The 23,226-nt window shown below is 48.2% G+C and overlaps 1 protein-coding gene across 4 annotated transcripts; it reads right to left on the reverse strand.

Annotated features, from left to right (window-relative positions):
* Positions 1 to 3,686: 3,686 nt before the first annotated feature.
* Positions 3,687 to 22,971, reverse strand: apc2 (APC regulator of WNT signaling pathway 2). Of its 4 annotated transcripts, XM_088393881.1 has the most exons (15): positions 22,639 to 22,971; positions 22,513 to 22,569; positions 15,534 to 15,705; positions 15,360 to 15,450; positions 14,532 to 14,826; positions 14,083 to 14,191; positions 13,881 to 13,994; positions 13,747 to 13,821; positions 12,657 to 12,743; positions 12,242 to 12,599; positions 11,932 to 12,030; positions 11,710 to 11,858; positions 11,385 to 11,579; positions 11,107 to 11,321; positions 3,687 to 10,912 (listed from the first exon to the last, which is right to left on the reverse strand). In XM_088393881.1, the coding sequence occupies exons 3-15, from the start codon at positions 15,675 to 15,677 to the stop codon at positions 5,584 to 5,586; spliced, it is 7,260 nt and encodes a 2,419-aa protein (XP_088250007.1). In that variant the 5' UTR covers positions 15,678 to 15,705; positions 22,513 to 22,569; positions 22,639 to 22,971; the 3' UTR covers positions 3,687 to 5,583. The 4 variants fall into 4 exon arrangements, with proteins under 4 accessions (XP_088250007.1, XP_088250006.1, XP_088250008.1 ...); XM_088393880.1 differs by lacking the exon at positions 22,513 to 22,569; XM_088393882.1 differs by lacking the exons at positions 22,513 to 22,569; positions 22,639 to 22,971 and adding an exon at positions 22,435 to 22,506.
* Between the last annotated feature and the right edge of the window lie 255 nt (positions 22,972 to 23,226).

A 23,226-nucleotide genomic window follows, 5' to 3' on the forward strand; every position in this document is an offset into this window, starting at 1 on the left:
GGGCAAAAATCATGCCCACGCCTGTCCGTGTTGCCGCAGAATCTGCACGTAGCGCTGTCATATGTGTTCGGTGTCTGATTTCGAATTCTGTCCGGACGCTCCTGCCTGAGCGGGGGACGTGGCCGCGGGCCATCCATTGTGTGCACTGTCTCTGGAGGCCTGTCCTGCGTGATTGCTTGTATCCTCGTGCCTGTCATCTCTGCTGTTCTGCATATATCTATGGCCGATGCTAGTGTGAGATCTTTCTGTCTGAGCAGCCGGCGGCGCACACTTTCATCACGCACACCCAGCACCAGTCTGTCTCTGATCAAGTCTTCTTTGAGTTGTCCATACTCACATGAAGCAGCTTTCTCCCTCAGTTTCGTTACGAACACATCAATCGGCTCCCCTTCATCTTGCTTGCAGTTTCCAAAAACAAATCTCTCAAATATGACGTTCCTAGCTGGTTTGAAGTACTCCTCCAAAGCATCAAGAATAACTTTTACATCCTTCCCTTGGTCTGCCGTGAGTCCCAAGTTATGCTTGTATATGTGACGACATTCATTACCCATTACTCTCCGTAGGGTTGCTGGTTGCACTCTTTCTCTGGTAATCCTGTTGCCAGTAAATAGTCTTCAAATTCCCCTCTGAAATTGTCCCAATTGCTTGCGAGGTCGCCGCTCATCTTCATCTCCTCCGGCGGCGGTATATTCGTTGCCATGGTGGGTGGTGTCGCTAGCCTAGCAGGTTGCTAACCGCAGTTCCGCTCGTCTTCGCTTTCTGTCCGTCTGTCTCTCTTCACCCTCTTTCACTGACCCCGCAGTGAAGCACAGCGCCAAACTGTGGTCGGGTCCAGTCACTTCTGACACCATGTTCGTGTGTATATATGTACTGATATGAATGAGACCCAGGACGACAACTGATGCTCAAGTCTCTGTCTGTATTCAACTGCCGCCCGTGCATCATGACGTCACACAACCCAGCATAACGTTGAAGTGAATTTTGAACTTTATGCGTATCTGTATGTTGCATTAGATGATCCACTAGTAGCAGTAAGACTATCAAACTATTTTTGCTGTACAGAGAAGCTTTAGTTTCAGTAATGTATAAGTACTTAGTAGAAGATAGAAGGGCCAGTTGTCCGTGACCAGGGAGAGTTGAAGGGATGACCTTTTAGGGGAAACAAGCAGACTGGGACTCAAACTGCAGCTGTTACCCAGCTTCTTGTCAGCTATAAAAGCTAAGGGCCTGACAAAAGAAGGAGCGGGGGCTCGCTCTAGCTCGGGCTCGCTCGCTCTCTCTCTCTGGCTTTTTACATCCATGCCTTGGGGCCACTCAACTTTTTGGAAAGACTTCACTCTGACATCGGTTGAATAAAATCTTTTCCCAATCAGCCGTGGGTCCCTGAGGTGTTCATTTGCCTGGAACCAGCCACCGACCACTGAGTGTTTTTTGGAAACCAGCAAAGCCACAAAAAACATATACCACAACGTCTCTAACACTACCCGACTTTCAAGGTAGGCAAGCCGCTTGTCCTTCTCAGCATTGATCGTCTTTACCTCTTCCACCAGTGACAAGATGTTTTTCTGCTGTATCCTTACAGCAGAAACTCCTTCCGAAAGGAAGTCAAGTGACCTTTTTATGTCCTCGACTTCCTCCGTGGACATGGTTAGGGTTTTTTTCAGCCCCATATTGCTCACGTTGGTCGCAGCTATCTCTTTGACAGCTCAATCAGCTGTTCCCCGGTAAATCAGCTGTTAGCAGTCCGCTAACAAACTCGCGGGTTAGCAATCTGCTTAGATCAGTTACGTTTTCTTGTATTTCCTTTCACTAAACAGCACAGGGATGGTTCGTCTGTGGCAACAAATTAACAACAGAAACTGCACAGGAATGGATCGTCTGTGGCAACAAAGTTACAACAAAAAAATGCACAGGAATGGATCGTCTGTGGCAAAATAAAGTGACAAAAGTGACAAAAAAGATCTTGAACTCCTCCACGTTCAAAGTTCCACTGGGACCTTGTTTGAGAGGAAAAATTGTTTGCAAACAGGAATGTGCTCCGCTTTTGCTCTTCCAGTCCACTCAAAAGTAAAATATAAATAAAATGTAAATAAAATAAAAAATATAAACCAGAGAAGTCACAAGTGGGACTTGAACCCGTGACGAAATGAACCAAAGTACAGTGTACTGGGTACCGCCTTAACCGCTGTGCTATCGTGCCACGTGATGTACCGAAGGAAAGGGGTCAAAATACAAAAAGTCCTGCCTAGCTACAAACCCGTGCTCAAACCTCATTGAATAAAGTACATAAACAGACAAGTATATTCACATATTAAATCAATAAAAGAAACATTTTAAGCATATAATTATACCTACACACCAAATCAGTAAAGAAGACATAACTAGACATTTTTGATAAGTGGTAGGTAATGAGAAAGTTTTTAATAAACTTTATAATCTGATATATATTTCTGAGCACTTTGAAATAACAAATGTCTTTTGATATATTGCCTAAATAGCTTAATGACCCTTAAGGAACTGTGTAATGCATGCCTGATGTTTTTCTCTAAATCATGGACACGGCCAGAGTCGTCTTGACCGTTCAGTACTTGATTGTATCTTATGTTTTGACTAATGCTAGACGCCAGTTTTTGATTACTACTGAACGCTCTGCACAGAGGGAAATATTTTGCCTAACAAAGAAAAGATACGGTTGGAAGCATGATTAAACTAAGAATATAATGACGTAAGCAAAGACATGAAGTATCAAAAGAACAAACTTTACATAGTCAGGGAACAGCAATAGATTAATGATGTCACAGCCGAAAGCTAACATAATTTCGTACAAAATGACAAAATTGAAAGAATGAGGTACGGCAGTGTATGTCCAAGTTTGGAGAAGAATGTTCACAGGAAGGTCACGTGGAGATAAAACCAGCAGGTGCCAGAGGGAGCCAGCCAAGGACTCGGCCAAAGATGATCGCCAAGGCCAAAAGACAACAGCCCCCACACACACCGAATCGCCCATAACCAGCACCCACTCCCATGGCGAACTTGCCCCACCCCAAAGACTCATCACCCATCAATCTCGGCCCACAATGTGCAACTGAATATAAGCTGATCAAAGAACCTTCAACATTGCCTTTTCTGAATGGAGACTTTCTGCTCTTGAAGGGCCCAGCGCTGTATTTTACTATCCTGAAAACAGAGCTTTCTGAACAAGAATTGTGATTGAAGTCAACCAACCTGTGTAAGTCTAATTTCTGCTTCAGTGTCTTCGCATTTTCCTAAATCTGAAGAAATCAAACGAACACGCAGTGAGTAAATAGGATAACAGGTGATTGGCAATGGGTTTTGCCGTGAGGCGCAGATAGCGCGCTCCCTAAATTGTGGACAAAATCCAGCAGCGTGTAGCTTTGGTACGCGATGATGTCAAGTTGGTTCCGAGGAGCCAGTTAACATGGGCGGGTATACGCAAGGCATCATATCAGCGCATACCCTTGCCGGGTAATTTAGTTTTGACTATATTAAAAATTATCCATTGATCTAACTGTGTGCCACGTTGGCACAGCGGTAAAGGTGGTGCTCGGTACGCAGTACTTTATTTCTTTGCGTCACGGGTTCGAATCCCGCTTATGACTTTTCTATTTTCTATATTTTTTAGTGTTTGCTATGTGTTGCAGCCAGTCGGAAATGCAAACGAGACGTTTCGTTCAGCGTTTTTTATTGAGAATTTGAACAGTTTTGCAGTCAGGCAAGTTCCAAGTTGCTTGTGACGAATCTCCAGTCGCGAAACACAAAATCGCTTTAACATAACAGTCGTAACTCGAGACAGGGAGCAAGATAACATGGGAGCAACTTGACATGTAACAACGGCACAAGCCGATAGGCGGATCCTTTCACCCTAAATGTACACAAAACACCTGTTTTCATAACGCTTCACACCAATATTGAGCAATGCATCGGCACGTCTTATTTTCTAGCGTGTTATGTACAAACTTGTGAGGAACACAGTCAAAGCTACAATAATTAACTGGTATCAATCAACTGCTAATATGACAACTGATGCTTTTGCGCGAGTACCAAATTATTGTCTGCATGTATGTTAACCTATAGCACGGGGCTAATGGAATGGTTGAAGAACAATGCGAAAATAAACTCTTAGTTTTTGTTTCTACATCCACAGCAAGCACACAACGCTTCACTAACCACACTAGCGTTTTACCGCGAGCATGATTCGCTGCGTGCACACCAAACACGGGGTGAGCGGCAGCCAGCCACTTCATCTGCGTTGTCCACCCGCTGCTCGCTCTTGTATGTCTTTTTAATTTTATTACGGCAAATCTCCTCTGATGACCAAAACATGTTTCAACATCGAGTGGCCGACATTGTCATGTAAACATTGGTGCCATATGGGTCGAGTTCACCAGCTTACAAAATGAAAGGAAAAAAAAAAGTAACAACATACTAAGTATATCTCAGGTCCCTCACTCACAGTTCTCCAAGCCTGCTTTTCCCCATTTACTTTTGTATGCTTACATGGACGTGTTGTAGTTCTCGGAATGATCATCTTTTCCTGCATTTTCTTGAAACGCTTCTCCTCAGTCCGCCGGTCTACCCGGGTGTTCAGATCGGCTCAGAGGCCTGTGACTGTTGATGGCGTCATGTTACGGCAACTTCAATTAGACAAAGTACACTAACGCTCATTAAATTATAGTCAGGATGCACTCGTGAATAAAGAAAAATGGTATGTAGAGTCAAACCTTGGTTTTCGACAACAATCCGTTCCAGAAGGCAGTTCGAGAAGATAATCTGTTGAATTCCGAATCTATTTTTCCCATTACAAATAATGGAAATAAATTTAATCCGTTCCAAGACAAAAAAAAACCCGCCTTTTTAAAGCATTTTTTCATTTGCGCATTTTTGTCCGATCGCGCAACTGCAGCGCACCGCCAAACGCGCAACCGTAGCGCGCCGCCGACCACGCAACTGCACCACGCTGGTCGCATTATTGTGACAGAGCCGTCGCTGAAATTTAGAAAATATTTTTTAAGTCCTGATGTACTTTCCAAAATTTAAGTGGACCTCAGTGCGCAGGGAGCTTAATTTGGTCCGACTGCGCAACCGCAGCGCGCTGGGCGCTCACTGTTGCATTGCTTTAAGAGCGTCTTTGTGTTTTAGGATGGCTTTACTGCTCCCACTTGCTTTCTTTGGAGGCATGATTAGGGGTTAATACAATCCTCAAAGTAACGAAAATACAATAACCAACAGAGTCAGTTGGCATCCGGGACGCGCGGTCGGTTTTTCTCTGGTCTTTTCGGCTCATCTCGTGAGGTTCGTCCTACAAATTTTGTTCGACAACCGAAGCAAAAAAATCTCGAATTTTTCATTTGAATTCCGATTAGTTCGAGAACCGGGACGTTCCAAAACCGAGGTTTGACTGTACTATCATATCAACTGCAATATTGCTAGCTCTAATGTAACATTGTGCCTCAATAAAGAAGAGTTAGGATGTGTCCTTCCTTTGTTTATTAGCGTTTGCTCATTCAATTCACGCGAGGTTAGCTCAAATGAAGACTCTCTCAAATGTCTTTCATCAAACATTTAAGACTGACTTCTGCTTTTCATTTTGTGGTCGGCCTCCGTGCCCGGGACCTCTGTGCCTGGGGCCTCCAGCTGGACCATGGGACTGGGGACGTAGTTGAATGGAGAAACTCTGGCCGCCTTGCTTGGAGATACGTGGCGGAAATGCACGGCTCCGCCCACATGCCCGTCTGGTTTTGCGGTAGATGCGGTGCCGTCTGACTCCCCATCTTGAAAGTTATCCCCCCCGGCAATGGCGCTACTCTTCCTGAGTAGCTCTCGTCCGGCCGCATCTTCCAGAATGGCTGCCGTTGACTCCGCACTGGGAGAGGTGCTGGAGTTGATCTTTGTGTTGGAGAACTCTTCTGTCTGAACCGTAGCGTCACTCACACTACGCGAGGCTAGGAGAATCGTCGGCATCTTCTCTGTCAGAGCCAGAGATGGCGCAGCCCCGTCAGGCGATGGCACCAGAGGCAAGGCGTTTGGTGGCAGAGAGCTTTTTAAGAGCTGAGCTATGTCTTCATCCTTGATCCTCCTCCAGGTGACCCCGTCATTCATACAGGTTCTGGGACTTTTCTTCTTTGTATCATGCTCGCTTTTGGCTCGTACGCTTGAATCTGAGGATGACGAACGGAGGGAAGAGCGACTGGTCACTCGGCTCAGGGTGTTTATACTCGGAGATGAAGCGTGAAATGTTTTAGATGTTTCTTTGTGCTGCTGCTGTTGTTGTCTGTCTCCCCAAACTCTGCCTGGGGCATTTTGTTGAGCTGCCTTGTTGGGGCTTTCAGAGCTGGTTCTCCTGGATGGAGGTCTTTTAGACAGGTCCCGTTCCCTTGAGGCGATTGTGGCCTGTAGCTGAGGTCTGTGGACTCGCTGTGCTTGGCCTGTACTTGTTGCTGTCATCTTTCTCGGGGGCTGAGCAGCCACCTTGAGTTCTTGGCAGCGGGACGAGCAAAGGAAGACTGCCGAAGCCGCCCGGTGGGGGGAAGCATTCTGGGATCGGGACTTGTGGACACGGGGCATGCACTCACATTTCAGTCCGCTCTTTGCGTCCTTGATGAATGTCAGCTGTCTCAAGAATCCGCTGGCATCAGACTCGCCATCACAAGAATGGGCTGGGCTCACCCTATGTAGGTCAGTTGGGCTCGTGGGAAGGACTCGTTTGCCACCGACCTGATTTTGTCTCCCTGTGGCTTGGTGGGTGACCAGAGGTGAAAGAGGTCTGGCTGGCCTCACGGAATTCTTCATAAAAGGTATTCTGACTGGTGACTTCTGGGTTTTGGGTGGTGGTGTTTTTTCCACTTTGTTAACCTCCAGAGAGCGTCCTTTCCTTTCAGGGGGGCTACTTGACAGTGTGCTATTCTTTTTCTGGATAGTCCTGCTTGTGAGTTTCTTCTGAGAATGCTTTGATGGTGTCGAACTTTGTGACGACCCAGAAGAAGAACTGTGCGGTATCCTCGGAGGTGGAGTTGAGCTCCTTTTTGGCAGATAGAGCTCCGTGTCCTGCGGTCGTCCTAATCGGTGAAGGCTCTTTGACCTGTGCTGAGCCAGCTCTGGGTTCTTTGGAGAGGCCACTTTCCTGGGTGGAGGAATTTGCGACGGAGCCGTCTCTTTGATGGGAGTGTAGATGACTGTTCTGCCTCTGAAAACCACCGGCAAGTTGGGCACTGGCTTGCGCTGTGCAAAGTCCAGAGGTTTGTTGGCCTTTTTGTCTTGAGCAAATTTCTTTTCCTTGGGGGTAAAGCTTGACGTGGACATAAAGGACAAAACAGATTCACTTTCTTCAGAGGAGAACTCTTGGGACTTGGCTGCCTGAAGTCCCGTCACCACAGCATTTGCACCCTCTTGAATGGCTCTCCATTCCACACTGTTCAGGTCCGATGCTTGATCCCATGCTGGGTCATCACTGTCTTCATTTATGTTCCAGACTTCCTTGGGCTTTTGGCCATTCTCCGCTTTCTTGTTCCTGGCGGCCATCTTCCGTCTCTGTTTGGGCATCGCCGAAGTGATGCACTTGTGAAGGAGGTCGTCTTCTGAGTCCACGCTGAGTGAACTTGGAGAGCTTTGGAGAGCGTCAACGGTCGAGGACTTGGCCTGCTGCATCATATGTAGACTTTTGTTGTGTCTGTTCTTGGAGCAAATCTGCTGGGTTTTGTATCGGTGATCCCCAGACTCGGCATCGCTCAGGGAGCTCAGTGAGGAGCTGAGTGAGGAAGAGGCTGGGAAGCCGTCCATCAGCTTTTGCTTGAGCATGTGAAAGCCTACGGGCTTTGCTGGCGTCCTGACGGTGTTGGTCATGCTTGTTGAGAGAGAAGTCCTTCTTTCTTCCCTGGTATGGCTTCTGCTGGCAACTTTGGCTTTGTCCTGATAAAAGCGCTTGGTCTCATCTAAAGAAGGTGACCTCTGTGCCGCGTGTCTCCTCTGATGAAGGGTATTTTCTGCCTTGTGATTTAGAACGGGTAACGGGAGCTTCCCACCGGCACCCTGGCATTTCATCTTCTTCCGTTGACCGGGCGAGTCCTGGCGATTCCTCTGGCTGGCCACTCTGTCAGCCACTTCTTTGCTCTGCATCAGAACCTTCTGCGTGGGGATGAGATGTTTGCTTGTGCGGTCTGAGCAAACCACAGGCGGTGGCAGCAGCAGCGGCGGCGGCGGCTTCATCTTGTTTGCTTTGTGGAAGTGGGAGAAGAGTCTCAAGTCTTGGATCCGCTTTGCCTCCTCATCAAGTATTCTTTCCTTGGCCAGGGGCCGAGACGAGCAGTCCTTTACTGGGTGCCGGAGAGTTTCGTCACTCAGTGAAGTTGCACGGGAGAAGTTGACCGGAGTCCCGTCAGCTGAGTCGGTGACAGACGAGTCGTCAAACTTGACGTGGTTGTGCGGGACGACGGTTCTCCTGCCAGGATACAGCTGCGTCTTGCCATTTGGTAGCATCATGTAAACGGGAAAATGCAATCCTTTTTGGGAAGTGAGAAATTGGGGCACAACGCCGGTCACCAAGGAAGGCTTGACTTTTCTGAATCTGGACGGCATGGCCGAATTGATGCACTCCTTCAGTATCTCTATGTCGTCGTCAGAGTTGCCTTCACTGTATTTCTCACCCTGGTCCTTTTGATCCTGGAGTGCCAGGTTCTTGTCATGTTGCTGGAGGAGCGGCGTCAGTTTCAGCTCTACATCTTTCTCGACATAGTGCTCGTGCAGGGGCAAAGCACTCAGGCTGGATGCACAGGAGAAATTCTCTGTGGGCTTTTCCACTGTGAAGTAGATCATGGTGTCCAAATCAGGAGGAAGGTTGGACCTGTCTTTGGAGTCGCTGACCTCGATAAACTTGCGCAGAGTGTTCTCCCACTGAGCAGCCGAGCTCAGCGTGTGCACTTCCCCTCCGTTGAACTCTACGCAACAAGGAGTCTTGCTTCGGCTGGGAGGCATGGTTTGGCCGGGGCTGTCTGGAAGATCGCTGGGGCTGATGGCTCCGTCGTTCATCTCACTGCAGGGATCGCTTTGGATGGAGCTGGCAATGGACGGAGACTCAAAACTGTCCAAAGAACTGACAGAACTGCAGCGACTCATGACCAGAGGAGTCTCGTGGATGTAGTTCTCTGAAGAACTGGATGGGGATGTGTCTTCAAGCACGGCTGGCGAGGATCCCCGAAGAAATACATTTTCTCTTTTTTCCGGACACACAATTGGGATGGGATGGCTCTGTTGACTTGGGAAGTCAGTCAGGAGCAACTGGCTGTCACTCAGATCCTCTAAGGTCTCGTCCTCCTCAGCCCGCTGGACATCGTCTCCCGCTTGAATCATTTCAAGTGAGGAGTCACTCTCCAGCTCGTTGTCACTTGCTCCGTCTCCAGAAGAAAGTGAGGACAAGGAGCTGCACCGGGAAAAGCAGATAGGCGTGTTCTCCACAGAGTATTTCTGCACCGTCTCCATTGTGCCAACGGTTGGACTCCTGCCCGACGTCACTGGCGAAAACTTGCTGATGCTGCCTGCAGTCACTGCGGTGGGCACCCAGGCTTGCCTCCTCGTCTCTTCAGAAGCCTGATCGCCCATTGACGTCTTTGCCACACCATATTTAGCGAAGCTCTGAATGAGCGGGACCTGCAGATATGAAGGAGAAACATTGACGGAGGCCATGCTAATGTCAGAAGAGACTTTAGTGGACACACTGACTGGCGTCTGCGCCGGCCGGTCCTGCTTCTTTTCTGCATCTGAGTCAAAGAGTTCCAAAGCCATCTTGTCTTTTCCGTCTACATAATCTCTTTCCGGAAGATCTTGCTGACTCAGGAGAGCATGTTGCACGTTGTGGTGAGCCACCTCCAGATCCAGCCGGTCGGGTCGTTTCTGGGGAATGCGAGGTTTTAGGGCGGGCCCAACTCTGTCTTTGCCACCACAGAAGCCGTCGCTGGTGCTGCCACTGTTCAAGCTGTCGGTAGACACACTGGTGCGAGTGCTTTTCAGGCGCAATAAGGCATGCGCCCTGCTGAGGCGTTGGCGATGGACCGAGTTAGTGGTGTCTGAGAGACGGCAGGGGGAACACGACTTTGCACGACTCTCGTTGAGTTCCTTTGATCCGTAAGGCCAATCGGCCAGGTGGTCTTCAGAGCTGAGGCTAAAACTGTCCTCGGAGGACGTATGCATGCTCATGTCCTCCACCAATCTGTCAATCTTAGCAACGGTGTTAGTGATCTTCTTTGCCAGTTTCTCAGCAGCAGTGGACATGACTTCATCAGACAGCGGTCGGCTCCGCTCCAGGTCCTGCTCGGGCTCACTGTCCCGCTTGGGATTTTGAAGTGAGTCGGAGTTGCTGAGATACGTGGACAGCATGGATAAAGTTGCAGTGTCCAGACCGCAGGAAACGGGGGCCTCCTCGTCCTCAAAGCAGCCGGAATCTGAGGCGTAATCCTTGGCCAGGCTTTCAATGTGGCGCAGCTGCTTGGTGAAGCTCAAGTGCTTGGGGCTCCTTTTGGCCAGCGAGTCAAAAGTCTCAGCCAAGTGTTTGGCGTCCAGCTCGGCGTCCAGCTCGGCCTCCAGCGCCCTCTGCTTCCTCATGTAGAGCGAAGGCACGCACGAGCCCGGCGACAGCACCGAAGCGTCCCTGTACTTTGGGGGTCGATTGCTCAGCAAGTTCCTCAAAGCCGCAGCGCTGCCCATGGCAATGGTCTTGTGCTTGGAGTGAATGAGATTGCGCAGCATGCTCACTGCGCCCAAATCCCACAGCAGCTCCTGGTCCTTTGGGCTTCGAGCCGAGAGGTTCCACAGAGTGCCGCAAGCGTTGCTGACAATGGTTAAACTGTGCGAGCGCAGGTGCTGCAGCAGAGTCTGGAGGCAGTTGTGATCTCGCAAGACTTGCCTGAACACAGAAAAGCATCCAATCAAATGGTGAGCCAGCGAGCAAGAGGGCGGGCGGGCAATGGCGGCCAATTTGCGGTATGAATGCTGCTGGAAAACTGAATTTCCCCCTGGCCATCAACAAAGTATCCCTCCCTCCCTCTATTCATCCATCCACCCATCCATCCCACCCACAACACGAGCGGACATTCACACCTGTAGTTTTCTCGCGAGGCCACCAGACTGGAAACATTTCTCAGGATTCCGCCTCCACTCTCGATGATGGCGAGTGAGTTAGTCTGGCAATGGTACGTCAGCGTGCTAACCAGGAAGCCCAGAGCGCCATCCACCGCACACACCGCCTCCTTGTTGTCCAAGCTGTGAGCCGACAGATTCCACAGTGCACTCAGCAGACTCTTCAACGTGGACTCCTAGAAAAGAAAGCCAAATTTATGCAGCTCTGGTGCGACGCAGCCGCGTCTCATGGGCCTCACCTTCGTGGCCTGCAGGGCACACGTCATCAGGGCGGACACACAGCCGATGTCTCGCAAGACTCGCTTGCTGCTGATGTCAGCCCGCCAAGATAAATTCCTCAAAATGCTGGAGACCACTTGGTGGAGCTCCTCGCTGTCTGAGCCCAACTGGGCCACGAGAGCCTGCAGGCAGCTCTTCCGGGAGCACAGTGTGGCCTGCGGAGAGACACTGTTGACTGAACCGGGCAGAGACAACAAGTGCACACTGCGCTGCTCCTTCACCGATCGCTTCATGCTCGCAAGCGTCATCGGCTGGTGTTAGCTTGGGACGCATGTGGGCCCCCACCTTGTTGACCACATCTCCAAAGGTGAGGTTGGTCAGGGCCATACCGGCGTAGCGCCGCAGTGCCGTGTTGATGAGGTCGTGCATGCCGCTATGCGTGCCGTGCATTTGCTGGTCCAAGTCGATCAGCTCTGCCACCACCTGCAGAGCACCTGGAGGGCAGCGCAAGGCACTCTCTCAGAACTCGATTGGGAACCGTCTGCTTGGTTTGCAGATTTCACCCACCTAATTCATTCATTGCACGGCGAAACTCTTCTTCAAAAGACAGCTTCATGATGGCGCACGTGGCCTGACAGATCTGAGGGTCTACAGGTTCGGGAATATCTGACGGAGTAGATCAAGAAAAAAATCTGCCAAGGCACAATGTCAGAAACATTTTTTTGGGGCCAATGAAATGAGATTGGCCAACTTTTAAGGCACACCTGAATCACCGGTGGAACACACTGAGGCCTCCCATCCTAATTTCAAGAGAATCCAACCAGCCACGCTTTTGACATCCCTCGGACTTATCATTGTGTGGGTAAAAAGGACTCACTCGTGATCTGGGTCTCGCTGTGGTTCTCTATCCAGTCCCAGCCGCTGTCACAGTAGGTGCGGAGCTGCTCCAGCATGTGCAGAACTCTCATCTCCCGGCGGGCTTGGCCCTCGTCCTGCTGGGAGTAGATGATGTTGTGCAGGGCGGCGCCGGCTCGGGACTTAGCCTCGCGGCTGCAGCGCGCCTCTCCCGGCCCGCTGGCATCTTGGTGGAGCATCTGGACCAGCAGGGGAACACAGCCTGACTTCCTCATGGCAATGCAGCTGTCCTGGGAGCTGGAGAGAGCCAGCAGGGTCCGGGACATCTCGTCCTTGTCTCTGTTGCCCAGCATGGACAGCAGCCAGAAGATCATCTCCGCCTAGAGGAGGCAGTCGCCGTTGACGAGTCGGTCCAGTCACGCTGGCTGATTAGCTACCTTGCTGCCTCCGTCTGTCATGCCGTCTGCGCAGGCTGTCGTGTTGCTCTCTGCTTCTCCCACAGGAGGCCTCTCTGCACCCAGCAGCTGCACACACACGGCCAATAGAAGACAATGACTTTGACATTTTTATTGTAGTGCACAAGCAGACCTTTTGGATCGGAATCATGTTTTTTTTAATCTCTGTGGAGTCAAGTGACAATGGCAAACAGGAAGTGAGTGAGACTTGTGTATTCAGACCAAAAAAGTCCTTTAGTCCGCTTGTTTGGTCTGGACCAAAAGCGGACTTAATTTCTTTCGTTTGGTGCGGTTCCTATTCAGACTGTACATTTTGCAAGTGAAATATACACATCCACGCTTGTGACGATCTGTGCTCCCATTGGACAGCAATGACCAGGGCGGCACACAGAGCACAGACCCGCAAATGGAGGAAAACATGCGAGTCCTACGCGCTGCGTTCCTGCTCTGCATATTTGTGCTGTTGGTGCGGATCTTTGCTGTTTGTATTCACACCTGAAGCGAACCGCACCAGAGCTCGTTTGTAAGTGAATCGAGACCACTTGAAAAAGTGGGTCTCGGTCCGTTTCTTTAATCCGCACCAGGATTCGTTTGCGTGTATTCACACCTGCATAAAAAAGGTCCGGACCAGCCTTCCAATCGAACCCTGGTCCGTTTAAACCGGACAAAAAAGTCAGGTCTGAATACACACTGACAAAGACAAGCGTAGCGGACGAGGCTAGCGGCTGAAGACTGAAAGAAGAGCTCGATTGTGTTACAAAAAGAGACGGCAAGCAGCATTTTGTCACATAAAGGCGCAAGCAGAGGTCTTATCATGAAGACACACCAACTTGCCCAAAGGAGCGGGCAACTGCGCCGACTTCCGGCTGGCGCCGACTTATAGAGTAGTTCCAAAACACAGCTCTATTGACAGCGTCGCAATCCCAGAAGGCATCAAAGTCTTACTATTACGTGCCCGCATTGTCCGGCTGCAAAGTCAGAGTCAAGAAATGTGTTTTGCCTTTTGCATGGGAAAAAACAAAGACTTTGTCGCCCAAGTCTTTTAGTTGGGCACAATGGAGACATTCCGGACCTGCAGTTGGCTCTCTTGACTCCCTTGGGTCTCCCGCAGTTCTTTCTCCAGCTGCTCCAGACGGGCGACACGCATCTGCAACGTGCACACAGGCATGAGCGGGCTGCACCGGTCTGCCGTTTGTGCTTGGCTACCTGTGCACGATGCATCGTCTGCTCGCCACTGCCGAAGCGCTCCTCCATGATGCGGCGCACCTGCTGAACTTCAAACTCCAGCTGCTGGCGGATCAAGTCCATCTGCAGGGAAAACTGCGGCAAGCAGAGGAAACACACAAGTGTCAGTCGCCGGCTGGGCCGGGCCGCTCTTTCCCTCATGATCACGTCTGCGTGCCTTTACCGTGTCAATGCGAGGCAGGTGTGTGAGTTTCTGGGATAGCGCCTCCAGCTGGCTGGAGTACCAACAGCGCTCTCGCTCCTCACGGTCAATTTCTCCCAAAAGTTGGTTCCTGCGGTGGGACGAGAGCGCCGTTAGGGGTTTGCATCACTAGCTACCGAGGGCCTCCACCACCAAACGCGGTGTCAAATTGATTCTGTCAGGTGGTCAGGAATGAAAAGTCGCCAGTCATCGATTGTTTTCTTGTAGCTAGCTCGGCAATGGAGGTGTCACAAAGGTGGCCAACACCAGCAAAACGCCCAATCAGTGGAAGCGCTGCGCATCAGCAAGGATGCGCTTTCAAAAGAAAAAAATTCTACAAAAAAACACAAAATCAATCAACTGGATAAGAGGCAAGCGCAGGGCGCTCACCGCGCGCCTGCTCGTCGCCTGCTTGCCGCCCGCCTGCCCACCTCTCCTTGTAGAGTTCGTCCATGTGATGGTCGCTGAGGCGCCCGTCCGCCCCGCTGAAGACGGCCGTTTTGGGCGGGGCTCCGTCCAGGAAGTGATGCGGCGACATGATGGCGGTAACGTCGTCGCGAGTTGGCTGTTGAGCCGAGGAAGAGGGGGAGGCCTGGCATGAGGGCAGAGCCAGGGGGTCTTCTCTCTCCGCTGGACCTCCTTGATTGTCCGCCAACAGATGCGACCGATGACCTTGATGATCTTGATGCTTCAGCTCGTAGTATTTGGTCAGGTCCACGTGCAGCTCTGAAACACGTTAGCATTATCAGTTAGCATTACGGTGTTAGCTCACAGTACCACAGAGGAGGCACTTTTTATAGGCAAGTTGACATTTACAGTTACATGCCTCTAATGTGCTAGTGCACTGTGCCAGGAAATGCCGGGCGGCGCTGAGTCCATAACGGCAACAAGAGGCAGAGAAGGTCCCCAACTAAGTTGCAGCGTCGCTTGTTGTCAAGCGGCAACTGTCGTTGAGTGCTCTGCACTCGATTATGATGAGCCTCACATCCGGGCTCCTTTGCAGTAGCCCATCGAGTGCGTATGTGGCTGATATTTCGAACTGTGTGAAAGTCCTTGAGGAAGAATATTAGCGCTTTTTACTACTTCGTACTTCGGAAGGGGGCTCACAAGAACCAGACTTGGAGATCCCCGATGCACGGCAGAAACACTCAGAGCGCTAAAGTCCGTCTGTCATTTTCTCGCTCATTGGTCGACCTCCTCATGCGGAACTCGGTCCTGCTACCGTCATCACTATGGTAAGCGTTTTTAGAGGGTCAGACCTTTGAGTTGGTGGAGCACGTCGCCGCGTCCCGACGACGCCAAAGTCCCCGCCTCCTGCTCCAGCTTACACTGCAGCTGCTTCAGCACCTCCTGTGCGGGGGCCACGACAACGACAAATGATTGGGAGGTCACGGCAAACGGAACCGTCGAAGTGTCGCAGTCAAGACTAGGACCTTCATGCCAAAGGTCTCGCTCTCCAGCTTGCAAAGGTGGTTAGAGTTGTCCTCTAGCTCTCTCCTCAGGTGGGAGTTTTCCTTGCGCAACGCTGCCACCTGGTGGGCCAGCTGGTCATAGGACGCCACCGCCGCATTGGCCATGGTTACGCAAGGGCAGAAGGGCACGCCCCTGCAGGAGAGGAAGCCATGGAATCATTGACAAAATGATTGCAAATATTCTAATTCCAAGTCCAACTGAAGTCAGCTCATTTGATTGACTTTAGTTTGGAGTTGTTTCCGCAGCGCATCCGGAAGCAGACCCTCAGAGTAAAACTGGATCAAAAGTCAATTGATGACTAAAAGTGATTTTATGAAACATGACATGAGGGCGTGAAATAGTGTGATATAGTGATATATATTTTAAAATGTTAGCTATGGAAATAGTCTCTTTTTTAAATCCAAAAATAAACTGTAGATGGAAACATCAATAATTGTAGAGCTGGGGGGGGGGGGGGGGGTCTCTGATGTGGAGACCTGAAACAGGAAGTGGTTTCAGGTCATCTTTACCATTCTCTTGCATCAAAAAGTAAACAAAGAGCATCCGCGAATGACTCTACTATTGCTCCTCCTACAATTGTCTGGTTACTTTAGTAGTCGCAGCTGTTATGTTCATCTTAGCACGGAAAAGCGTGGTGGCGTGATGTGAGCCACTATGCTAACTCCATGCTAGATAGCTCTGCAAGGGCAGAAAACTGTCATCAACGTCATCACCAATGCTGCTGAGCAAAGGTACTGATGCAACACTTCCCAAGACTGTCAAGTTACCACGGCAACCCCATCCTACAGGGGAGGAGCGGAAAGAATGCACACGCACAGCACATTAGCCTTGCCTAGCTTGGCATTGATTAGCACTTTGTGACGTCGTGCTGCTTCCTTCGTAGTTAGCACTTAGCCTGGGAGTCGCTGATGGTGTAGGCTGTACACTTGCCTGTCTTGTGTGCCAACACCGTGAGTTCAATTCCCTTATGACGGTGTGAATGTTGCTCTCTAATATCACCATACTTGAGCTACTGCGCAGAGATAGGGGTTAATAACTACAAAAGCTCAGTAGGACAAATCACGCGTTTACAAAAGAAGGACATTAGAATGATAAACACTAACAGGCTATTTCTTAAATCACAAATTCTTAAATTCAAAGATTAGGTAGATTATCTAACTGCTCAAATCATGCTCAAAGTGAAGCATAACTGTTTGCCTAAAAATACTCTAAAGCATTTTCACCTACAAAATAGTGATTACAAACTAAGGGATCAGACAGAACAGTAGTGTATGGCAGTACTGCTATATTTGAGGTTGCTAGTCCCCGGGATAATACCAGATCTAAGGTATTTCCATTCTTATGCGTTGCTGCCTGTACAGCTTGCGTAAAACCAAACGTATCGTAAGTTTGAAATGCCGAAGTCAGTGGTTCTGACGGTGAATTCATGTGGATGTTGAAATCACCCATGATAACTATATTATCTGCATTTGTCACTAGATCAGCCACAAATTCTGAAAATTCATCCAGGAAGCCAGAGTAAGCCCCGGGTGAGCGGTAAATAACAACAAGATAGAATGACGGTAACGCAGTGGATCGCACAATGAGAACTTCAAATGTTTTAAATACGTGAATTGAGCGAGGCCTAAATCTAAGCTCAGAATTTGAGATGAGGGCGACACCCCCACCCTTTTTTTGAGGACGTGCCACATGCGAGCTCACAATATTTGGAGGCGAGGCCTCGTTAAGTGGCAGCAGTTCATTAGGTTTTAACCAGGTCTCGCAAAGACCAAAAACGTTTAGATTATGTTCCGTGATAAGGTCATTAATGAGAACTGCTTTCGTATGAAGTGATCTAATATTCATAAAACCGAATTTAAGTGTAATCGGTTGATCAGGGTGCGTATCTATCGAAGGATTTTTAAACGGGATGCGAGTAAAATTCTCTAGGCCTAATATCACCTCTCAAAAGTTTATTAGGGCGGTGGGATGAAACGACCGTGGGAATTTGATGATGAATATTTGTTACACATGTGAAGTTGTCTAAAACAGGCACCGTTTCATCAGCAAGACCGGTCGGGACGGAGTGATTGGATTTGTCTACTACCCCAGTAGAAAGTGTGTTTATGTGTACTGCAGCACTATTTAAACTGTCGCGCTCTAGTCTACACGAGGAGCTATGTGTATGCTGAAAGTCTAGCCTAGCGCTAGTTAACTTTAACTTAACAGACTCCAAACCCATCCTCACAGCTGGTCTAATCACCTGTGTCCTGGCCTGCTCTAGAGTGACCTGTCATGAGAGGCTCAAACAGTAATCTATATTCCTAGAAAGAGTGAAGGCGCCTTCACGGTTAGGGTGAAGGCCGTCCTTCCTCAGCAGGTCGGGGCGGCTCCAGAAGGATGACCAGTTATCTATAAAATACAGTCCCTGCTTTTTACAGAACCCAGCCATCCATCGATTAAGGGAGACTAATCTACTAAACCTCTTATCAGTGCCTCTCCCAGGCAGGGGGCCAGAGACAAATACTCGATGCCGACTCATCTTTCTGGCAAGATCACAAGTCCTCGCTATGTTTTTCTTTGTGATCTCTGATTGTCTCATCCTAACATCATTGGAGCCGACGTGTAGCACTATGTCCGAGTAGCTAGTGTTGGTGGAACTACGCTGTTGACTAGGCCTATTGCGAGTCAGCTCCCTAAGATTAGCTTCTATGTCGGGTGCTCTGCCCCCAGGAATACACATTACCGTGGCTGGATTTTTAAGCGTAATGTTTCGGGTAATGGAGTCGCCTATGACCAAAGTGCGAGGGCCAGTAGACCGAGATGACTTTGGACGGCTATGCGTCTTACCTGGCTCATCGCGATTAGCAAGCCGCTTGGGGCTAATGCTAACCGGGCTAGCGGGCTGACTACAGCCGGCGTCTGTGTCCGCCGCAACTACTGTTATCGCACTATTCTGCTCTAACTGGCGAACACGTCCCTCTAGCAGAGACAACTTCTCTAAGAGAAGGGTGCAGTTGGTGCACGAAGCCGTACATACCTCTTGGTCCGCTGCCATACTTTGTGTCCGAAGAGCGACGATCTGTCAGAACAACCCGGAAGTCGGAAGTCCCCGACTTGGAATGGAAATACCTTAGATCTGGTATTATCCTGGGGACTAGCAACCTCAAATATAGCAGTACTGCCATACACTACTGTTCTGTCTGATCATTTCTTAATAAAATTTGAAATTTTAGTTCCTTGTCAAAGACAAGAGAGCAATCAGAATTATAGCAGCCGTAACTTTAACTCCATGACTGCAACTGCGCTATCTGAGTTACTGTCGCCGGCAACCGCCATGTTTCCCGCATACAGCGGCTCTCTATTGATAATTTTACAAATGAATTCAATGCGACATTATTAAAAGCCATCGACTCTGTGGCACCGCTACGTCTGAAAACTCGCCGTAGATGGCCAACTCCGTGGTTCACAGATGAAACACGTACGTTTAAACAATTATGTAGAAAGCATGAGCGCAGATGGCGTTTAACCAAACTTGAGGTTTTCCATCAGGCATGGAAGGACAGCCTCCTGAAATATAAAGATCCGCTTATTTTAGCAAAAACTCGTTATTTTTCGCAAGTCATTAATCTTAATAAAAACAATCCTAAATCCCTATTTGATACAGTGGCAAAGCTAACTCTGCGCCAGCCGACCCCCGATAGCTCCTTCCACTCAGCTGACGAGTTTATGAAATTTTTTGCTCAAAAGATTGAGTCCATTTGGGACGAGATCAAGAATACCATTCCAATCGCTCCGCCGGTTACTAGCCCTGGGGATCATGCAATAACCCTCTCAAATTTTAAAAGCGTGTCCCTTGAAATGCTTACAAAATTGGTTAGTACGGCTAAACAAACAACATGTTTACTCGACCCGCTTCCAGCCAAACTACTTAAAGAATTATTTCCAATTTTAGGACCGTCCGTCTTAAATATAATCAATCTGTCTGTTTCCTCTGGGATAGTGCCAACAGCCTTTAAAACCGCTATTATTAAACCGCTACTTAAGCGAGCAAATCTTGACCCGGACTGTCTCAGTAATTATAGGCCAGTTTCAAACCTCCCATTCATAGCAAAACTTCTCGAAAAAGTAGTAGCGCAGCAGTTTATTGATTACATGGTCGCTAAAAATCGATATGACTCTTTTCAGTCTGGTTTTAGAGCTAATCATTCTACAGAGACAGCACTTGCTAAAGTGACTAATGATCTCCTCATAGCTATGGATTCAAATACGTCGTCTGTATTGTTACTACTCGATCTTAGTGCTGCCTTTGACACTGTAGACTTCGATATTTTATTAGGGCGTCTTAAAAGTTGTGTTGGTATCTCAGGGTCAGCACTAAGCTGGTTCAATTCCTATCTATCAGACAGGACGCACCGAGTGGTCCATGGCAATACGTCCTCTGAACTTTATAATGTTACGTGTGGTGTCCCACAGGGATCGGTACTCGGACCGATTTTATTTAATATTTATATGATTCCGCTTGGGGACATAATACGTAAATATAATATTAGCTTTCAATGCTACGCGGATGACACCCCATTATATATGCCGTTATCGATGACAGATCCGCGGGACTGTTGTAATCTCGAGGCGTGCCTTGCGGAGATCAAGCAATGGATGTCTCTCAACTTCCTTCGTCTTAACCCAGATAAAACTGAGATGTTGATAATTGGTCCTACTCGTTATCAACACTTATTTAAGGAAACCACTATAACTATAGATAACCGTACTATCACTCAGAGTGAGACGGTAACTAATCTCGGGGTAATATTTGACCAAACGCTCTCCTTTCAAAAACACATTAAGAATATAACCAGGATTGCGTTTTTTCACCTTCGGAATATTGCTAAGATTCGTCCTATCCTCTCGACCGGGAATGCGGAAACTATTATACATGCGTTCGTCACATCGCGCCTGGACTACTGTAATGTATTATTCTCTGGTCTTCCTAAGTCCAGTATCAAAAGTCTACAGTTAGTGCAAAATGCCGCTGCGAGGCTGCTCTCACGGTCAAGAAAATTTGATCACATTACCCCAATATTAGCCAAATTACATTGGCTCCCAGTCCATTTAAGATGTGACTTCAAGGTTCTTCTACTAACCTATAAATCACTGCATGGCTTAGCGCCTTCATATCTCGTCGACCTAGTCGTTCCTTATGTTCCGTCTCGTAACCTTCGTTCGCAAAACGCTAGTCTTTTAGTTACACCGAGGGCCAAGAAAATGTCTGCAGGGTCTAGAGCATTCTCTATTCGGGCTCCAGAGCTTTGGAATGCCCTACCAATGGATATTAGAACTACTACCTCAGTAGAAACATTTAAGACAGGTTTAAAGACACATTTCTATGAGATGGCCTTTAACTAACTTGTAGTGGCCGATTTGGCCGGAGTTTGTTTTGTTCTCTCTGCCCACCCCCTCCCCGGCTGGGGAGGGGGTTAGGTGGCTCAAAAGCTGATAGCGGCTAGCTGGATTCTCGGGGACCAATTCAAGATGAAGAAACTGCAGCTCAACCCCCTTGAAGACACTGCCAGGACAGTCGCGGGCACCTCCGACATCCATTTTTTTCATTGATTTTCATATTATGTATTACTTGTGCCCTCTCTGCATCCATTACAACCTGGTGATCCTGAAAGGGGGATCCTTCCATCTGTGGTACCTTCTCAAGGTTTCTCATTTTCCCCTGGCAGGGGTTTTTTGAGTTTTTCCTTGCCCTTTTGGGAGCTTAAGATCAGGGGATGCTTTGAGAATAATTGTCAATTTTGGCTATGTGAAGCCCTTTGAGACTGTTTGTGATTTAGGGCTATACAAATAAACTTGACTTGACAAACTAAGGGATAATGACAACAAATTTACTCTACCCAAACACAGATTAAGTAGGAAAAGCTTTTGTATCTCCATTGCAGGTGTTAAACTCAGGAATAATAACCTAAAACATGGTGATGTTTAAAAGTAAATTTAAAGAATTGACACTCATGAGCTACGAACACACTGAAATTACATAATTTAATGGCATTTTTTACTTCATTTTTCTATTATTTTTTCTCCTTCTTCCTTTTTATTCGGACAACAATAGGTAAAGTAACAACTCTGTTACAGGTAACTACAAATTGTATCTTTCATTTAGTCTTAAATTGGATAGGGCGTGGCATAAAATCAATCTTACTTCTCAGTCTTTTTCAGACAAGTAAACTGTCCATTTTGTGCAGTAGATTGTATTATGTTCGTACCTAGGGTTTATAGTCATAATTTAAATTACTTTCACCTTGTTTTTGCTTTTTATTTCATTTGTCTTCATTTACTTGATGATGTATAATTTACATGTTTGAAACAAATAAATTCATTCAATCATTCATTCAATGTGTGTGCGTATGTGTGTGCACACGTGCGCGTGTGACCAAAAGCAAGTTAGCACTTAGCCTAGCTTAGCACAGGTTAGCAGCCAAAGATGTTTCTCCCTTCCAGGCAAAAGAAACCATGTGACCAACTCATGCTGCCACCATGCTGATGAGCAGTTGCTGAGCAAATATACTAATGTGCATAACAAAGAACGAAGAGCAGAAAATAAAAAAGTGCGTACTACCATACATAAACCACGCCTTCCGTTGCTCGCTCTTTGCTCCGCATTTTATATAATTATTTGAGAGCACGATAAACAACTAATAACAGGCTGCATTGCAATTCATCCTCGAAAGCATTTCATTTCATGACCGAACGAAAAACGACCTATCCCCGTCGGCCCACTCCTCCTCCTCTTTATGCCCCTGAGGAAAAATTAAAATCGAGATCATGTTCGAGGCGAAACTGCAATATGCACGTATATGTTGAACCCGATAACAATACCCAGCTGCCGTAAGAAATGTTGCTCTCGTCGTGCGTGCTTATCCTTCCTTTGTCCAGCCTCCATTTTCATCAACGCACCTGCCTCCATCCCTCCATCTCTCGTCATTGCGCTTCTTTCTTGCACCCCGCGCCCCGCTAAATATGCAGACGTGCAAATTAAATCCAACGGAGAGAAGAAAGGAGAGGCTGGAAAGAGCTTCTGACCTTGAGAAGTTGTCCTTGTGCTCGTCTGTCAAAAGGCAAAAAGGCCACGCGACGGGCAGCAAAGAATTGAAGGACGACGACGATGCGCGGAGGTGCAACGGAAGGCCAAGGGGATGTGATGATGATGATGATGATGATGATGATGATGATGATGATGATGATGATGATGATGATGATGATGATGATGATGATGGGGGTGGGTAGGAGCGAAGGGCGTCCGGGCTAGAACAGATGGAAACGGAAAGATTTCGTCCATCAGTGACGACTGACGCACAAACGTTGTTTTTCGTTTTTTTTTTCAGCTTGGTTTTGCCGGAACGCACCGACGATGCCCGAACGAAGCTCGTGCAACCCGTCACAACGTGTTAGATTTCCAAACGGTTAATCTTTTCAAAATAGGACGTTTCACGATGACTTGCTTACAAATGTCTATTATTTTTTGTTCTTCCTTGGTTTTTATGCATTCTATTTCGTTTCAATGAGCTGATGGTGTGATTTTATTTTGAAGGGGGAGCATTCCATCTGAGCTTCGTTTTTTAGGCTGCGGTTGCGCCTCATTTTAATTTAATTACTTTAAATGGACTTAGA

This window comes from Syngnathus floridae, chromosome 13 (assembly GCF_059516105.1).
Source record: "Syngnathus floridae isolate MCC-2025c chromosome 13, RoL_Sflo_1.0, whole genome shotgun sequence".
NCBI classification, from domain to species: Eukaryota; Metazoa; Chordata; class Actinopteri; order Syngnathiformes; family Syngnathidae; genus Syngnathus; species Syngnathus floridae.

Coding starts and splice junctions, on each gene's coding strand:
- apc2 (XM_088393880.1), bottom strand. CDS start 15,677: ATGGCCAATGCGGCGGTGGCGTCCTATGACCAGCTGGCCCACCAGGTG. Junction 14,192..14,531: donor GACGAACTCTACAAGGAGAG/GTGGGCAGGCGG, acceptor GTCCCACCGCAG/GAACCAACTTTTGGGAGAAA. Junction 13,995..14,082: donor ACCTGCCTCGCATTGACACG/GTAAAGGCACGC, acceptor TGCTTGCCGCAG/TTTTCCCTGCAGATGGACTT.